An 18410-nucleotide genomic window follows, 5' to 3' on the forward strand; every position below is an offset into this window, starting at 1 on the left:
AATACTACTCCAATATAAGTACTATATGCTACAATATGTAGTTAACATAAAAATGAATGACTTGACCAATTATACACATTTTTTTTTTTAACATTAACATTTAGAACAGTCGATATTATTTTTGTATTGACTTGACACAGAATCAAATAAAACACAGGCGCCAATTAATTACCTAGTCGAATAATACTATGGATCAACCTATTGTTATATTATTTTTGCATATTTAAGATCCTATTATATGTAGCCGTATTGAACTCAATGCTCACGAAATATTTTTTCGGTGATATTTTGACCGGTCACCGGTATACGTTCACGGGCGTTCCAATAATCGAAACCAAAAAAGGATCATCGATGTATAATATAGTAGGTAAGTTTACAATCGGCACGTGATTTGAGAAAATTTCGGCCGAAGAAAGTAGAAAGGGTGTCGTCCGCATTCTGCAGCGGTGGCCACGGTGGTACGATTAGGCATTCAGAAGGCGATCGATAATTCTGCGGCACACCACATTATAAGCACGGGACCGCGTGTCCAGAGCGTTCATTCGTTCGATCAACCTGCTCCACGATGCATCGTCTTTCCGTGTTATGTTGCGTCGCTGCACTGTCACTGTTCGCCGCCGCTCAGGTAAAATATAAGGCGACGACCGAAACAATAATAATTATCACGAAAAAAGGCGACCATCATAATTAATTGTTTTTTTTTTTTACTATTTCCATTGCGATTTATGTATTAATGCAAAATTATGTTGCGTGTAGGCGACCGAAACCGCTCTGGAATTCGGCGGAAAACTGTTGGACGACTGCGGTACCGATTGGACGTGCGCCAAGCCCAAACTTCTCAAGTTCATTGGCCAGACCGCGGAGAAGGCCGAGTTCAGACTGACCAGAGACCTGTCACTGAAACGCACCCACGACAGCAATGACGAAGATCAAGTCGCCAACTCGGTATGATATTTAACAACACAAATTCGAGTCGTTTACGCACCAAGGTTTACACCGTGGTCGTGGTTACCGGGCGTGTTCGTATCGTGGTAGATATTTATATCAATATCATAATATCATGCGTACTCTATATCGCAGATTCCCAACGGCGAGGAATATAAGAAGGCCGTCGACGGCAACTCGGCACTCCGCATGCTGGACAGAATCGACGACTTTCTGAGCACCCACGAGCTCCATGTCAGCCTGCCCGAAGAACTTGGATCGTCCGCCGGACAAGTGAAAATGCCACTGGTCGACCAAGGCCACTCCGCCGTCGCCCAACAAGGCCGAAGTAAGACTCGTGTACCTACTGTACCTATAACATTATTATGAACCTTTGTAGGTAATTCGGACTTCCTAGTCGAAAACTAACTGCGCAAAAAGTGTTCGAATACTATATTATCATCAGAGTATCAGAAATATTTTTTTAGACATTTTATTTTCATGATTGTCATCAATCTTAATTTTTCTCGATCAATTTAGTTCATATTGTTTCACGCAGCTTAAACGGAAACCAAATGTATTCATTGCACAAATTATGGAAGTACAAAACTAATACTTATTCAGTACTACTTATAAAACTTATTTGTATTTGAAAGTTAGATTGTTGACATTTTAACAGTATCATTATTTAAATTTCACGTTTTTAAATATATTAAAATATCAAAATATTAAAACTAACACTCTGAAGAACGATTTATTTACACAGATCCGAACTTTTTTCTTTTTTGATCACATTTTTATCAGCGTTAAAATATTAAGTATTTTTCACCTTGATAAAAAAAATACATAATATTCAAAAAACATACATTTGAATAATTTGTACAAGATATTTGGCAATATAAAAGTATATTACGATGCCTTGCAATAATGTTGCTAATACGACACTATTATTTTGTTTTTCGTTTGATAATTGTAACGGATGGAACTCGTGAAAACCAAATAAAAATTAAAAAAAAAACTAAATTTGACCCACTTTTCAGGCCGTGGTTTCGTCCGCAAAATAGTCATCCCTTTCCTCTTGGGCCTGAAGTTCAAGACCACCGTGCTCATCCCTATCGCCATCGCCCTGATCGCGTTGAAGACGTGGAAGGCTTTAACCCTGGGTCTGCTATCGCTGGTCCTGTCCGCCGCAATGGTCATCTACAGGTTCACCAAGCCCAAAGTGGTCGGTGTGGAAATATTGCACTACCCGTCGCCAGTGCACACACACCACCACGACGGATACGCTCACGCCAGGGCGTACAGCGCACAGCAGCCCGAGCAGTGATGCATCGTGGCACTGATTGTAAGCGATTACAATGCGAGCTTACGCAGACATAATATTATTATATTGTGTATTGTTTTTTGATTTTATTTTTATATTTATTTTACGTTTGTAATTTAATTATTTATTTATTTATTATTTGTATTGATTGGAAAAAGAAACAACGATTAAAATCTAACATTTTTGTGTACGATTGAGTTTTATTGAAATTGCCAAAATTTAAGTTGAATCCACAGATAATAGGTACCTACTGGTATTACACCAAACACAACGTTATGTTAATTATGTTTTTATGAAACAAATTGATTATTATCTTATTCCCCATATATGCTGGTAAACTTAAACAAGTAATACCAATTAAAAAAAATCACATATTATTATTTCCATAGATATAATTTATTGTAGATTCCGGATGAAATAATCGAGTATTGTTTGCAGTATATTCATATCCTGCGTATTTACGGCTGAAAATAAAATGACGAAAAAACACATGTATGTCGCATAGATAACGTCACACGTGGCGTATGAACGAAAATGAGTACAGGCGTGATACTTTAAACTAGTATTTAAACATTTGATACCCAAAACAAGTACCCTACTTAAGCTTTCCATCTTAAAATAATGTACTAATTAGTAAGGATATGGAATAAAAGTAAAATGGAAATATAATATTTTTCCAACACTATAAATTGTAGCTATCGTTTCCACAATAAAGTGAAAATATTGTTTTAGGCAGAGGTAATCGAAAACAAGACGACTGATAAGGACTGTTCTGTAAAATGTAGATAGTACATCATTTTGATTTTTTATAGATGAAATTCATGCAGGGTATTTAATTGTGCATTGTAGATGTCTTTGTGAAACATAAACACTGACATAAATACATAATATATAATATATAGTAAGTCTTATACAGCTATTAAAGATATTAAGGTTGGATAGGCATAACTAAGAGAAAAAAACTGTAGGAACGATGACCTAAGCCATACATTTAAGATATGTTAATATAACTATATAATAGTGTGCATAGTAACTTGAAAAATTGAAAAATTAAAAAGCTTATACTAATTAGATGTTTGAAAAAAAATATGAAAATTCTATAGGAATACGGATAATAAATAATTAAAGATTCTAAAAAGAATGTTTTTGAAAAAAGTTGTTTTGTTTCAAAATGATATACTTTAATATGAATGTATTGATATTTTAAAAATTTGGAAAAAATAAACTACTTGACTTAAATAAACGTTTTTATCCTCAACATTTTTCTAAAAACAGATTTAGGTACAATTGGCTATTTTGATTTTTACAAAAGAGTTTAATACAACTGTACATTTTTCATTTTCAGTATAAAAAATAGGTAAAAGTAAAAATTGGATATTACACTTGAAGCGCAAGCGTCTATAAATTATACAAATACGTAAAAAAAAAATGTGACATTGATTAGAACAGCAAAAGTTATTTAATTTGTCAAGTCATACTGTTAAACCTTGTAAACTATAATTCTAGTGTACAGAAAATTAACTTTCATAAAAGTATGAAGGCATATCAAAGGATTAATTCGTGTATAGAAATACGTAATATTTAATTCGAATTATTTTTTATAAATAACTTGTAAAAAACCACGTAGTCCGTCTTTATTTTTACAAATCATTACCAACTTGTCAAGTTTTCATGGTTAAATGTGATTTACTTAATCTGGTACTCTTCCAACTATATTTAAATTATATTTATTAAAGTACACGTTATTTTAAATAGTTTGTTTTGATTAAATTGAAGTGGAAACAAAAATCCCTCATTAAATTTCTCAGTCTTGTTTAAAATCTATTTATTTGGCACGAATTGCATGATTAAAAAAGCAACAATAAAACTATTATCCCAGGCCCAGGTTTTTTTTTAGAGGGGAGGAAGGGCTGACAAAAATAATGAGCACAAATTCCAAGACGCACAAATCCTTATTTAACGGTGCTGTTCGACGCGTGCTGTTCTATAGTGTGTTAAGTGTATTATTTGTAGGAGGACCTAATCGCGTAATTTAAATTAAGTTTTGAGTAATTTTTTTACGACTGTGTCGCATATGCAATGTCTTAAAAATTAAAAACTAAAAGTTGTATTCTGTCTTTTAATGAACACTACTCAAAACTTTATTACTAAAAAATATGAGCTATCGAAACAATCGTTGTAAAAATAATAAAAACTACCTACTGAAATTAAAATAACTATCTTCATTAGCAAACAACAGATGAATATTTATAGTAAATTATTAGTTATGCATACGAAATGTACCATAGCCAAGCTCTCAGCTGTACATGGATGAAATTAAAACAAAAAGGTACTTCAACGGTTACTGAAAAATTAACAGTTCCACTCTAACGTTTGAAGTACCAATTAATATGTGCGTCTCTTTTTGAGACATATCATTATAATATTATAGATTATCTTTTCATTGGACACTTTATTCAGCATTTCCCTATTAATAATTTTGATAATCGTTTTGACGTTTTATGTGAGATCGCAATAAAATTTACTCTTGTCTCGAAGTACATCGTACCTGCAGTGTGATATTTAAAATAATATATATTTTTTTTATAATCATATTATTGTGAGCGAATAGTTCAATCGTGTCAATATTATACACGTGTAGTGATATACCTACGTCCTAGTATACGCAGTTTTCGTATCCTGTTCGTGTTTTCTTTCTATTTGTTAGTATTCATGAAGTATCCGTACAATACATTTTTAAATTATCCTTATCATAATTCATTTGAGATTGATATATAATACCTTATAAAAATTTTAAATTATAAAATAACTAAGCTCAATACAATGGTACATACTCGATGTGTTTGGGAAAAAAATATTTATGTTAAACATATTGGTAGCCGGTAGGTCACCACTTAACATACCTACTTCAAAATTATTATTTTTAATACATTATAATTTTCAAACTATTTATAATTACTCACTACATTTAAAAGTAACAAATTTAAATGACACCAAATTTTGAATAGGTATTTATAAAAATCATGAATTAATTTTGTAATAATATCTTTGGTAGTTTTCGTAAAATAGGTCGTAAACAGTTTTAAATTGTTGGACAAAAAATATACATAGTACATATACATTAAGCATAATGTGCACAGATTAAGTGTATAATTTATTAAGTACAAATCAGTACTTAAAAATAATCTATAGGAATTCGACATTAAAAATAAACTAACATTTCGATTAGAGTCGATAATAAAATAGACAAATATTTGGCGAAGTTCCAACAAAATCTGATAACGAAAGTGTAATAACTGTTGAATGGTTTAGTTACGACTAAATTTTTTTAAGTCGTAAAGCCCAACTCAAGAGCTCAAGACATGAAGCTTAGGTGACTTAAATTAAACAGTTAATTTTAAATTAAATAATTAATTACAAATAATAGTTATTCAGACTTTAAAAAAAGGGAAATCAATTAATATTACTTTATAGAAATATAATTTAGTGTTACAGGATGAAGTTACTCGTAGGTATGTATGGCAATCGTGATGATATTACATTGTCGCATTTTCGCTGATCAATATTCACAACTGCACAATCGAAATTGGCCCTAACTCTGTGTTCGTCAATTAATAATTCAATTTAGAACTTCCGTCGAACCCTTTCTATATTTTCTCTTGAAACAATCGGTAATTATTATGTGTCCATATAGAAAATGGCACAGAATTATCTAAAAATGAATAGTTATAAATTTCTTTTTTGTATTCGACTATTTTCTAATGTTATTTTGTGCCTAGTATTAGTAATACTTATCAATTACAGTATAGCATTATAATATTACTGATATGCTCATCAAATTCCAAATATGCATTTAAAAAAAAAATTTTATTTTTGATATATATTTTGTTGGTTTCCTTAATTTTTAAAACAAATCCATGATAATTTATTATGTACCTATAAACAAATAACTAACATATTAGGTATTTTATTATTACAATAATCAAAATGATTATGTCTATTTTCTGTAAATGGCATACGCGTAGTTAAAATGAACACTTTGAACTAATAAGCGATATCATTTAATGGTAAAATATTGTTTTAAACAAATAATATCAACACATTTCCAATAAGCTATGACGGTGGTTATAAAAACTATGCATCGATGTATGTACGAGTATCAACTTGGTAATTAGATAAAATTGTAGTTTTATAATTTATAAGTTGTAACATAGGCATCAATTACGCCCCAACTATAATAGTACAGCCAGCTTAAAACATTTTTCATCATTATAACCAATACTTAAGTAGGTATTCTAGAATGACAGTGTTGTTTCATTAAATTGATTTACTATTTAAACTAACTCCCAGATTAATAACCACAGACGTGTTTGCAAGGTAGGTAATTTAGAATTTCTACACAATAGTGCATATCTAAAAAATAAGTAGATTATTTTTAATTTTCCAAAAAATGTTTAGAAACTAAAAAAAAACCAACTTCAAAAACTGTGTACGTGATTTCCAATATAAATTTAATTGATGTGAGAAATTAGAGATGAAACCGTTTGCTTAGGTAAAAAAATAAAAATTACGTTATCAAAGGTTAAGTGATGTGCAGCAGCTCGCAAAACAATTTTTTCTTTTTGTAAATAAGGTATTACATGTTTTAACAACCATTTTTATAATAATTTCATATCTTATTTTATTAACGAAAACTTTACTACTATAGTATTATAATAGTAACCAAAATAAAACACTGTCATGAATAATATTATAGTAACACGGTAGGTAGAACTATTTTTTTCCAAAGACATTGCATATTATATTTGTAACAATATGATAAAATGTTCCTTATAAGTTATAACAATACAAGTCAATTCAACCGTACTGTAGGGTGGCGTATTATGTATAGAATTAATTATTAAACAACTTTTAAAATACCAAACCTCTGTAAATAGCTAAAAATGTTCCAAAATATATCATGTCTATAAAATGATAAAATAAATATTTGGAGAAGATGTTAAGTTTCTACGGTTATTGATTTACAAAAACAAAAAACTCAAAAATTGACGTGGTTAAAAACTGGATTTGCGCACATATTCCTATGATTTACTTTAAATTTTTTATTTTTTATTCTCTCAAAAGTATCAATGAGATACAACTTGCTACCAAAAACCACCAACAGAATTAATAGTCAAAAATATGAATTTACTGCTTCACAGCTTGATGTCTGTCATCAGACACAAAAAAAATAAACGATAAACACATCATTATAAAACCAATTTCCAGTCTCTCTTATGATTTATTTAAAACAACAACAAACTAACGAGACGATTTTTCAACACAATATATCAATACAATACAACAGAATATCCTTGTATTACTCCAGGGCCTAAAACTAAATAAGAATTAAATTAATTTATACATTGGTATATTAAAATAAAGCAGTGATATCGTAAACCGCTACCGGTGTTATTTATAGTACCATTTTAGTCGTGTTATCGGTGTAATGTCCTGCACTTTTTTGTGTTATACGCCATAGATATAATGTAGATATTATTTGTGTTAGATATTAAATTAGTATTTTATTTTATTTTATATCATAATATTCGTTATGTCCAAACAATAATTTTCAAATTAGTGTTAGTAAAAAAAAAAAAAGGCTGAGGACAAATTCACAATACATTTTATGGAAGTCTGAAGTTAGAATTTTGAAAATATTTATCAAAATTAAAAATATTTACAAACTATTTTGAGCTAAGAATCCATAAGAATATTTATTTTTATACCTAACATTGGACAATGCAAGACAAAATTGTTCAATCTACTTCTGAAAAAAAAAGTTTTACCATAAGGCATAAAGTTGAATTAATTTTTATAAGTGTTTGAATTTCAAATTTTGACGAAATAAGGTATTCACCAGTAAATAAAAAAATTTTAATGTAATCAATTTGCATGATTTTGGTTTTTGATATAAGCATTTACAGTTAAAAAGTAACTCATAAAAATCATGAAATTTCTCAAATTATTTAAGCAGTTAAAAATTTTGTAAATTGTTACATTTTTATAAGTAAGGATAAAAAATGTAAAATGAGTAGTTTCTTAGAAGCAGTTCATGCTGTAACCAAAACATATTTAAATAGTTTTTTTTACAGATATTTTAAGTTCAAATTTGAACGAAATATTTAAACTAAGATAAAAATTTTAGTCATTTTGTTGTAGTTCAAAAATATTATTCTTGAGTACTTGAAAATATATTAAATATATTTTAAACACACAATACCCCAACACATTTTAAAATGCAATATTTTGGGCAAAAGTTAATTTAAGCTCCTGTATTAATGTAATACTAATAGCAAAATAAATAGCTTTAATATCAATAATATCATAAAATGTACTTACTAATATACAGATAGAAAGGTAATATGACAAATAAAATAATAGGCTACTGCATAATGTATGTGTTAAATTTGAAGTCAATGATAAATCTTTGAATAGAAAAAAAACGATTCTAAAGCAAAGATGGCGTGTGTCTGCCTATATACATAGTTTAAGAGAAATATATGACAAATGAAATAAGTTGTGTTCTAATCAATATTTTTTAATCTTTTTTTTCACATTATTAGTAAACGCTTGTCCTACACGTGTTAATTACTTATTATTATGTATTATGTATATGAAAAAAAAAAAAAATTAAAATATGGATTATAACACAAATTATTTCTTTGGTCATAATATGTTTCTGTTAAACTATGTATAGGCAGACACACGCCATCTTTGCTTTAGAATCGTTTTTTTTCTATTCGAAGATTTATCATTGAATTCAAATTTAACACATATATTATACAGTAGCCCACACGACATTCCTATTTTTAATCCAATATCTTATTTTTTTTTTTTTTTATACAAATTAATAAGTGATATATTATTATTTTTTGCTTTACAATTTATTATTACCACAAAACAATCAAGCAGAGAGGTTGAATTTGACGATTTTCTGCTATATTTGTTTAACACAACATACATAACACAGACATTTAGATGTGTTCAATGTCTTCCGACTGATATATTGATGTGACCAAAATACTAAAAACAGATTTAAATCTGACGAGCAAATCGAAGAGAAAATAATGCACTCGAAGATTTTTTTTCATATTTCCCGTTATGCATCTATATGGTTTCCATTTCGTGAAACTTTCAAATATCCGAAAAATGAACGACTTCGGGGGCAACGGGACGTAAAAAAATGTCATTCGCGAAAATCTATAACATATAATATTGTAGCTAGTACACGCCACACATAATAATAAAAATAGTGGCAGTCTAACACAGTATATTGTTATGCGTTCTCGTGACCCATCATCGATAATAATTTCACCAGCCCGAGACACACATCGGGGCCCCGATTAATATTCAGACGCGCTCCGGACAGCTATAGCCGTCGAAAACGTGATTAAACGGGGGACATCCTATACGCGACCCGTACTTATCCCCTCCCCCATAACTCTGGTGACAGTTTTCGGACTCGGGGTTCCTGGTATATAACCCAAGGACGCGGACGACCAGACACCACACTCGCACCACCACAGTCGGTAGTCGCACATACTTACAAACACAAGCTATAAGCACACCCACGCCATGGCTCGTTTCTCGTGTTTGCTCCTGTCCGCCGCCGCATTGATCGCCGTCACTTATGGATCGCCGCTGACCAACGACCGACAACTGCAGGTACTTACCGACGGTCATCGGATCGCCTGTTCAAGGACGCGATCGATTGAAACGACCTTTTTCATTATTATTATGATTATTTTTTTTTTTTTAACTCATTCCAATCTGTTACGTCTTCAGGATGGCAACAACGGAGATGAGCTGGGAATCACGGAACAACTGCAAGAGCTCATCGAGAAGCGCGACGTGTCCGTGGAACTCGGAGGCGCCACCGTCACCTTGTCGCCCAGGAACTTGGAAGAGAACGAACTTGGTCTGACCCTAAGACTTCCCAGCTCCGCCGAGCCAAGAAGTGAGTATACAACAGTCGTATACGACCGATACATTATCCGCGATTATTTTCTATTCGTCACACTCTCGTACTCACGACGCGCTCACCCATCTCGTTCCAGGCAAACGCCATAAGCTCAAGAAGATCCTCATGCCCATCATGGTGTTCGTCATGCTCAAGGCCCTCACACTGATCCCGCTCGCCATCGGCGTGTTGGGATTGAAGGCATGGAACGCTCTGCAACTGTCGTTCTTCTCGTTCGTCATATCCATCGGTCTGGCCATCTTCCAGCTGGTCAAGAAGGCTTCCGAGTCACCACCATCTCTGACCACCCACGACGCCGGAATCTACGGTGCCCCGCCAGCGCACTACGCAAGGAGCGTCCAGGAGCACGCTCAACAGTTGGCCTACGGTTCCAACCAAGTCAGATAGGTACGAAACGTGATAATTAATTAACGATAACAATCGACTTTACACAACCTACCCGCGTGTGCGCTTACCCGTACTGCACTTGCGTACAGGGTGGCAGATATGTCGTCTTAGTATACCTGTAGTGCGGAGATGTATTGCAATATGCTAATAATTTCACATAACGTGTTGGTATTTACGGTTGTTCATTTTTTTACATATTTTTTAGACGTTTTCCGACTACGCTGACACGACTTGCATCGCGACTCGTGTGTGTGTGTGAGTGTGTGTGTGCGTTGCGGGTCGTGTAATCCCATAGCTGCAGATGCATCTTCCGCGCACGTCAATTATACCGCAAGAGAACAACATTTATTTATTTCGACTATTTATTATTATTATTTTATTATTACGAAACACGAATGATTGTATATACATTATATCTAATGTCCTTATTGTTTGTAAATCTGGTTACTGCAGACCCTATTATTGCTTCCGATTGAAAAATATATTATAGTATATTTTATTAATCTAATTATGTGTAATTGTAATGTTGTTATCGCGCCGATGATTTTTCCTTACCAAATCTTTCCATAATTCTTGACATAACCTTGGAATATCTTGATGTATACTATCGTTTACAAAACAAAAACATTAATCTATGGGTACACAAATTCAAGAGTAATGAACCAAAAACGGTGATTAATGTACAAAGGTTGTGAAGGTATAAAAATGTCTAAGAATATTCATTAAAATGTTACATTTGGTAAATATACGGACTACTGATCAGAGAAGAAATTCCATTCTGCACATTAAACATTAGTATTAATAATTTCTTATTTTCAACATTGGCGTCCTTTCAGCTTTTATTACACTGAATTAACAATAATAATTGTGAAATTAAATTTCAAAATATAATAATAAGAATAATTGTTTTTTAAAAATATTTTTAGTAGAGTTTAGGTTAGTATTACACTATTATGTACCCACATACAAATGAACAATGCTTATATTGTATTCATTATGTATATATTACATAATAAATAAAATAATAATACATATCATCAATTTTAACAATAATCAACTAAGTACTTCATATCATACGATTTTTTAAAAAATAATTAAAAATACGTGTATTCAAATTTTGTTGAATTTAGTATGCTAATGAATATTTTAATAATGTGTATGTCTTTTTACAAATGTGCTTGAAAAGTATTATTAGAAAAGTTGTATGTAAAGGTGATTTTGATTTTAAATCCTAAAACTCCTTCATTCCACTCACAAATCACTTCGAACATGTTAACATTTTATAATACATCGGAATTAAACAACGATCAATTTAATAAAATAACAAAATCGTCCTTGTTATAAATGTTTGAAAACATTGATAATCAAGATGAAGGTTATCTCTCTATAAACTTATGTACCTAGTAACAACATAGTGTTTCGTTATTCATGAGTAAAGTTTGAACAATACTTATTTTCTATCGGCAGTAGTAATAACTATACTTCTGATATAATAAATTTAATTTCTTAAAAGCTGGATTTGGTACTGAATGTCTGAATGAATGCGTGTAACTATAATTCAAGGTTAACTATGACTTATGCAATTTAACAAAAAAAAAATGATAATAATATAAATCATTAGACTGCACATTGCCAGATAGGCTTTTTTATTATAATGATCGATCTATTTCAACTAATTACACATTTAATTCAGATCTTAAGTGCTTTTATCTTATTTTTAACTATTTTTTTCTGATACTCGGTTCATTATCGAGTAGAATATCAATGGTTAAATGGTAAGTGGTAATTAACAAAGTTATTTAATACAATATTGTACATTATATTATAATATGAGTATAATTTAGCTATTTTATTCATTGAGCATTAAAATAGTAACTAGGTATGCATTTACTATATTACACATAAACCTAAAAATACCATCATAATTCATAATGTGTCATAATATTATTGTTAATTTCATAAAATTTCGTACATCTTTTGTTGAAAAGAAACAATACAAGTCGCTCTGTAGTATAGTAGGTTTCGAGTAAATATGGCAATTGAGTAAGTCACTGTAATAGATATGACGTTAAATTTGAACTCAATAATTGCATATGAAAAACGATTCTGTAGGAAACAGTACCTACCTCTGTTTCTAAGTATATTTTATCATTTATTTATATTACTATTGGTAATTTATTTTTCTATTAGTAGTACTATATAAACAAGTAGGTAGTAACTTAAAATTATATTTAATCACGTTTGTAAAATGTCTTTTGCGTATAGTAAAGTATAATAATGTACCTATACGAAACAGTCAAGTCCGTTCAAGTCCTTTATAAACAATAAACTTAGCTTATATTTTAGTGTACCTATATTATTAACTATATTCTAAATTATAATAGTATATCATACGTTATTTTTATTACCTAAGACAATATACCACTAACGCGGTAGAATATGAGTGCATGATATAAATAGTTTTCAATTAGACTACATTTTTTGAAAGTTTTATCAAGTACTAAAATATTAATATACGAAGTGGTAAAAAGTATCTATTTCCTACATTTTATTTATTTATTTATTTTGATTTCCAGTTATTAAAGCTTATGCGGGAATTCATATAAGTTTTTCAAGTCTTAGATAAAAAATTGAGAATGGTAGGTATACATTTATAATACAAAATAATTTATACATGTTGTGTTTTTGAATTTTAAACAATCATAAAAAAATGTTGATAATTTATTTTAATATTTTCAATTTATATTTCAACAACTGACATAAAATTTAAGCTTTTTATTCAAAAAAAAAAAAAAATTACATTAACATATAAAAACTAAGAAAATTAATTCCAAAAGGTGATAAGTGATGACAGTCAATAAAACATAACACTCATCATTGTAAAAAAAACCAATATTCCATACATTCTTTATTTCATTTTATTGCTCTACTAAAAGGCTAAAAATCTTAGATTACCTACTAAAGTAGTATTAATATGATATGATGTATAAAAACATAATTCATAATTACTGTATTTACGGAGTACTTTCAACTACTGAAAATATTTTTCATACTTCTTGTCTTCTCGTTATAGATCACTTGTGAATCAATATGGTTTCACTAACAATGTTGACTTTATGATCTAGAAAGCATACTACATTTTTAGTAATATGTAGACACTAATTATGCTTTGATTATTATATAAACATGTTTCCAGTATTCTTGACATAATAGTATAAGAATTGTAGTAAACATAGTTTTCTGAATCTTACATTCATTCATGAAATTACCTATTTATGTACTCTTACCTACTCGCTATGCGTAGAGCGTGCGACAACGAAAGTTACTGGACAGAAAATTATAAAGACAATGCAAAACAGTTTTATCGGCTACATATTTGTATTTTTAATCGTTTTTAGAACAGATAACTTGTCTTATTCCTTTTTTCTAATTCTTAGATAACCATTTTAATTATTAAATTGTTTATTTTAATTTTTGTTATGATACATATTATTAGATATACCTACATGATAGAATTCCTAAAAATTGTGCACTACCTATCAAAAAAAAAAAAAACCAAAACCCAATTCCTGCATAGGAAACATAAAAACGCAGAAAGAACAGAACGTTTTCAACCACGGATAGATGACCCCGATGGGAAACACTTTAAAAGCGACACGCACTCAAACCTTGGCATTACCCTCGTTCACACTAAGCTAACGACTCTCTCTAAAATAAATTAGATTAACCCTTTTAGCTTCGTTGAGGTACCATATATGCACTGGTCAGGTCTACATAAGTTCATTCCTTCTCGATAAGATTGGCTATCAAGATTTCATATAATTTAAGGTATCAGTATATTTAGTTAAACCTCATTGACTGTAAGTACGTAATATATGCCATAACAGTCCTTTTTTTAAAGATAAGCACCCAAAAAACTGAAACAATATTCAAACACAGTTTTTGTCTGGAAACATTTTTTTTGATATAAATATAATATGATGATTATAAAATAAAAAACTTGGCCAGTGAGACAGTCGTTGCTCATACGAATACGACCGTCGCACTTATACACTCCTGCCGAATTTAAGGAAAACTGCTCGTGCCTGCGATTGTGGTGGTGTTCTATAGAAAAATATTAGTGTCGCCTCAGAACGATGCGTAGCTTGGCCTCACCCATCCTAATTATTTAGTAATACAACAATTAATATTCCTAGCTATACTATTTATGCATTAAATACAATTATATTGACGACTGTCTAGTGTCTACAATATACTACTAGATGCGTGCTACCGACATTAAAAAACATATTTTTATTATAACTAACCAATGCTAAAATTCCAGAGATTGCGCACAGCTATAATATACGAGTTTATCTGTTTGTCATGGAAATGGCCGCTATACAACGATAAATCGATATTTAATATTTAATTTATAGATAAAAAATTGTTTATCAGAAAATTGATTCTGAGAGCAGAATATTTTTTTTCAGTCTATTTTTAAGTTCATTTAGCTTATAATATTATGATATGCTTAGATTTGTCTTGGTAATTTATTTTATACAAGTAATACAGTGGGATAAATTAAATTTTTGCCAAAAACATTTATGGTATTATAAACTAGTATTTTAATATAACGTTATACAATATATTATTATTACCATTGAAATATTAAATCATAAATAGCAATTCAAGCATACAGTGCCGCGCAACTGGGTGTGTTGAGTGATGTACCACACTCTGGCCCTGGGCCATAGACAATTTTAGTAGCCCGTTCATAAGGTTAGGTTCGTTGTATAAACAAGAAACTGTTCAAAACTAAAACCAAAAGTGAAAATTGATAGGTATGTGGTATATTATATTGGTATTGTGTTTTGTTGCTGTACTACAGCAAACAAAAATCCGTGTAGATTAAAAATAGATATTTTTTATGTATTCTAGTATTCAGTTGTATTCAGCTTTAGTCATTGCAATTTAAAGTTATTTTACCACCTAATGCAACTTTAGAACTATTTTAAAATGATAGTTCATAGTTTTAGAATACTGAGCCTATAATATACCTCTAGGTCTACCACTGTGACTTATACTTTATAGCATCTAACATACAATTTGTATCAACATTAATCTCAAAAACATTATTTAAAAAAACACACACATATCATTAAAAAACCAATACGCTTCGCTTAGAATCAATAACCAGAGAGCATTCAGATAGCTTTATATAGGCACTGAATAATGATGATACTTTACAGTAGGTACAGTTGTCAAATAATATAATTGCAATCATATTGTATTGGATTTTATCAAATGACAATAATTTTTAAAATCTAAATAGGCATTATAATTCTTTTCATATTTTTTTAATGGTTATCGATATAATTTTTTAACACTGATTAAGAAAAGTATTTCAAATGAAAGCTAAAATTTAGGATTCTATACTTATCATTATACGTATAGAACTAATTGATTTGTTCACCTCGTACTGTGTTATTGTTCGGTGTTGGGCATATTAATTCAAAGCCATATTATGCTTGCCTACTTACGATGTACGTGCAAATGTTTTGATTTAATAAATACCTATCATACCGCTATAGTCTATAACTAGATAACATAAATAAATATAATTATAATGCTCCTGACTCATCAATGAAATATTATTGTGGTACCTAAAATACTGTTAAAGTCTAGTTTACATTTTTTTCTTTTATTAAATACCTATATGTTTAAAAATGGATTCCTGATGTTTAACTTTTTTTAAATAACAGTGTAAAAAATATATACAAATAAAATATTTGGCACAAGATAAAGACATTGACTTTATCAGTTCTTCGTATTTATTCGATCATAAATTCATCAAACACGATATATAATATTATCTTGCCTTTTTCGTTATTATTTAAAACGATTTTATGTATTTCAAGCTTTAAACCTAGACTTCACAAGAAAACTTTAAGATATTTAGGTATTATTTAAAAATTGCATGTGATACTACTGGAACTTAATATTTAAATAATTGAATCTTTAGTAATCTCAATAAATATATTTTTTTTAAATTTATCATGTTTATTTTTGTAGTTTTAGTTTTAAATTATTAAGAAATTATATTTAAATATATAAGATCACCTATATATTTTCCGCTGTGTTGAAAATCTTAAATAATTTATTAATTTTATAAAATTCTGTAAAATCATCAATATTAAATACATTTTTATTCTAATTTCTCAAATCAATACATATCTGGATATTGCTTCGATATGACCAAAATTAGATGAATTGAATTTTTAATATAGGTAGGTACCTAATTATTTTATATTCCTTTAGATTTTAAAACTCTTTTTATGTTTCCCAGAACAGTTTAATGATTTAAATTTAAATCTTTAATTTGGTATTATTTATTGTTATTACATGCATTTTATTTATGCACCCTGTATTATGTAGTACGATTTTTATCTTACGATTTATTATACGTTTTACATACAAAATTGTTGTTAACGCTTAAACAACTTAAATGTGCTTAAAATTGATTTCATAGACGTACAAAATACTAAAATATTCATGAAATAAATGACAATAAGCAATAAGCTATATTGCACATATTGAAAAAAAATTACAGTATACACCATATTGGTAACCCTTGAATTTTGAAAATAATCGAAGTAAAAACACAATAGTTATGGAAATTAAAAATATATTTTTAATAATATTTATCAACTTTATATCACAGAAGTATTGTATTAGTTCAGCTTATTTTATCTTTTAATGTCTTTCAGTCTTACTAAAAATAAATTTAAAATTGATCTCACTCTATGTTAGTGTATAAAAGAATTGGTACATACTATTTTTTATACGATTTTAAAAACTAAGCAGCTACCTATAGTATTTAAAAATCATGAACGAAACTGATTCCCTTCAATTTACGATTATGATATAATTTTTGAAATTAAATTCATAGGTAATTAACATGACAATTATATGATGTCTATTGTATAGGCAATACCATTATAGAATTATTTCCACTATACCCAATGGTGTTGTATAATACTTGAATATAAGGTAATACAGGATGAATTCTATTTCCTTTATACACTAAAGAGTGTCAAAAATTGTTTTCGAAATATTCAAACAGAGTATATGTATTAAATAAAAAATAAATATCATATTACAAAAGAAAATAATTTAAATTCATATCTCCACTAACGTATTGGGGCCTATGTAAAATAAGTACAATTCGGTGTAACAGATAGTTAATCCGACATGTATGATATTGCATTAACGTTTTGATCGATTTCCAAAAATCGTAAGACATCGAACGTCGGTATGACAAAATTGTATTCAAACGCATCTAAACGTACCTATTCAGGTTCACCAAATAATTTATATCTTAAAAAATAATCAATCAATCGATCAATTTTTTACAGGCATACGTTACGTATATTATGTTTGCTGGTTTTCCCGGATGTGAATAATAATATTATGATTTTTTGTCAATAATTCATATTAATACTAATTTTCTACTTCAAAATATAAAATAGTCGCAAGTAAATTACAAATTATATACATATTTCGAAGCACGATCAATGGAAAGATATCACACACCGGTTTCGTGCTGCTTCCGCAACGAACGTTGAACTATATTCAGTGGTTTTTACTGTATTCTGGACGTGGTTCTGTATTTTCCACACACGAGATCAAATGCTACGCGTACCAAAAAAAAATTGCTACTGAAATGAAAAGAGGGTCGGGGACACGGCGAAGACGATAATCGCGTCTCAG

At 29.6% G+C, this 18410-nt stretch overlaps 2 protein-coding genes across 2 annotated transcripts; both read left to right on the plus strand.

Moving 5' to 3' along the window:
• Positions 1-492: 492 nt before the first annotated feature.
• On the plus strand, positions 493-2438 carry LOC111030510. The gene is made up of 4 exons (XM_022310039.1): positions 493-625; positions 757-945; positions 1081-1273; positions 1965-2438. The coding sequence occupies exons 1-4, from the start codon at positions 566-568 to the stop codon at positions 2249-2251; spliced, it is 729 nt and encodes a 242-aa protein (XP_022165731.1). The 5' UTR covers positions 493-565; the 3' UTR covers positions 2252-2438.
• A 7347-nt stretch (positions 2439-9785) lies between these two features.
• Positions 9786-11060, plus strand: LOC111030509. The gene is made up of 4 exons (XM_022310038.1): positions 9786-9955; positions 10076-10247; positions 10348-10658; positions 10864-11060. Exons 1-3 carry the CDS (start codon positions 9866-9868, stop codon positions 10656-10658), a joined length of 573 nt encoding a protein of 190 aa, XP_022165730.1. The 5' UTR covers positions 9786-9865; the 3' UTR covers positions 10864-11060.
• The last annotated feature ends 7350 nt before the right edge of the window (positions 11061-18410 follow it).

Source organism: Myzus persicae, unplaced genomic scaffold (assembly GCF_001856785.1).
Source record: "Myzus persicae strain clone G006 unplaced genomic scaffold, MPER_G0061.0, whole genome shotgun sequence".
In the NCBI taxonomy this organism is placed as follows: domain Eukaryota; kingdom Metazoa; phylum Arthropoda; class Insecta; order Hemiptera; family Aphididae; genus Myzus; species Myzus persicae.

Excerpts from the sequence above, each read along its gene's own strand:
- LOC111030510 (XM_022310039.1), top strand. The coding sequence starts at position 566 with ATGCATCGTCTTTCCGTGTTATGTTGCGTCGCTGCACTGTCACTGTTC. Across the intron at positions 946-1,080 it reads AAGATCAAGTCGCCAACTCG|ATTCCCAACGGCGAGGAATA; the intron begins GTATGATATTTA and ends TCTATATCGCAG. Across the intron at positions 1,274-1,964 it reads CGTCGCCCAACAAGGCCGAA|GCCGTGGTTTCGTCCGCAAA; the intron begins GTAAGACTCGTG and ends CCCACTTTTCAG.
- LOC111030509 (XM_022310038.1), top strand. The coding sequence starts at position 9,866 with ATGGCTCGTTTCTCGTGTTTGCTCCTGTCCGCCGCCGCATTGATCGCC. Across the intron at positions 9,956-10,075 it reads CCAACGACCGACAACTGCAG|GATGGCAACAACGGAGATGA; the intron begins GTACTTACCGAC and ends TTACGTCTTCAG. Across the intron at positions 10,248-10,347 it reads CAGCTCCGCCGAGCCAAGAA|GCAAACGCCATAAGCTCAAG; the intron begins GTGAGTATACAA and ends ATCTCGTTCCAG.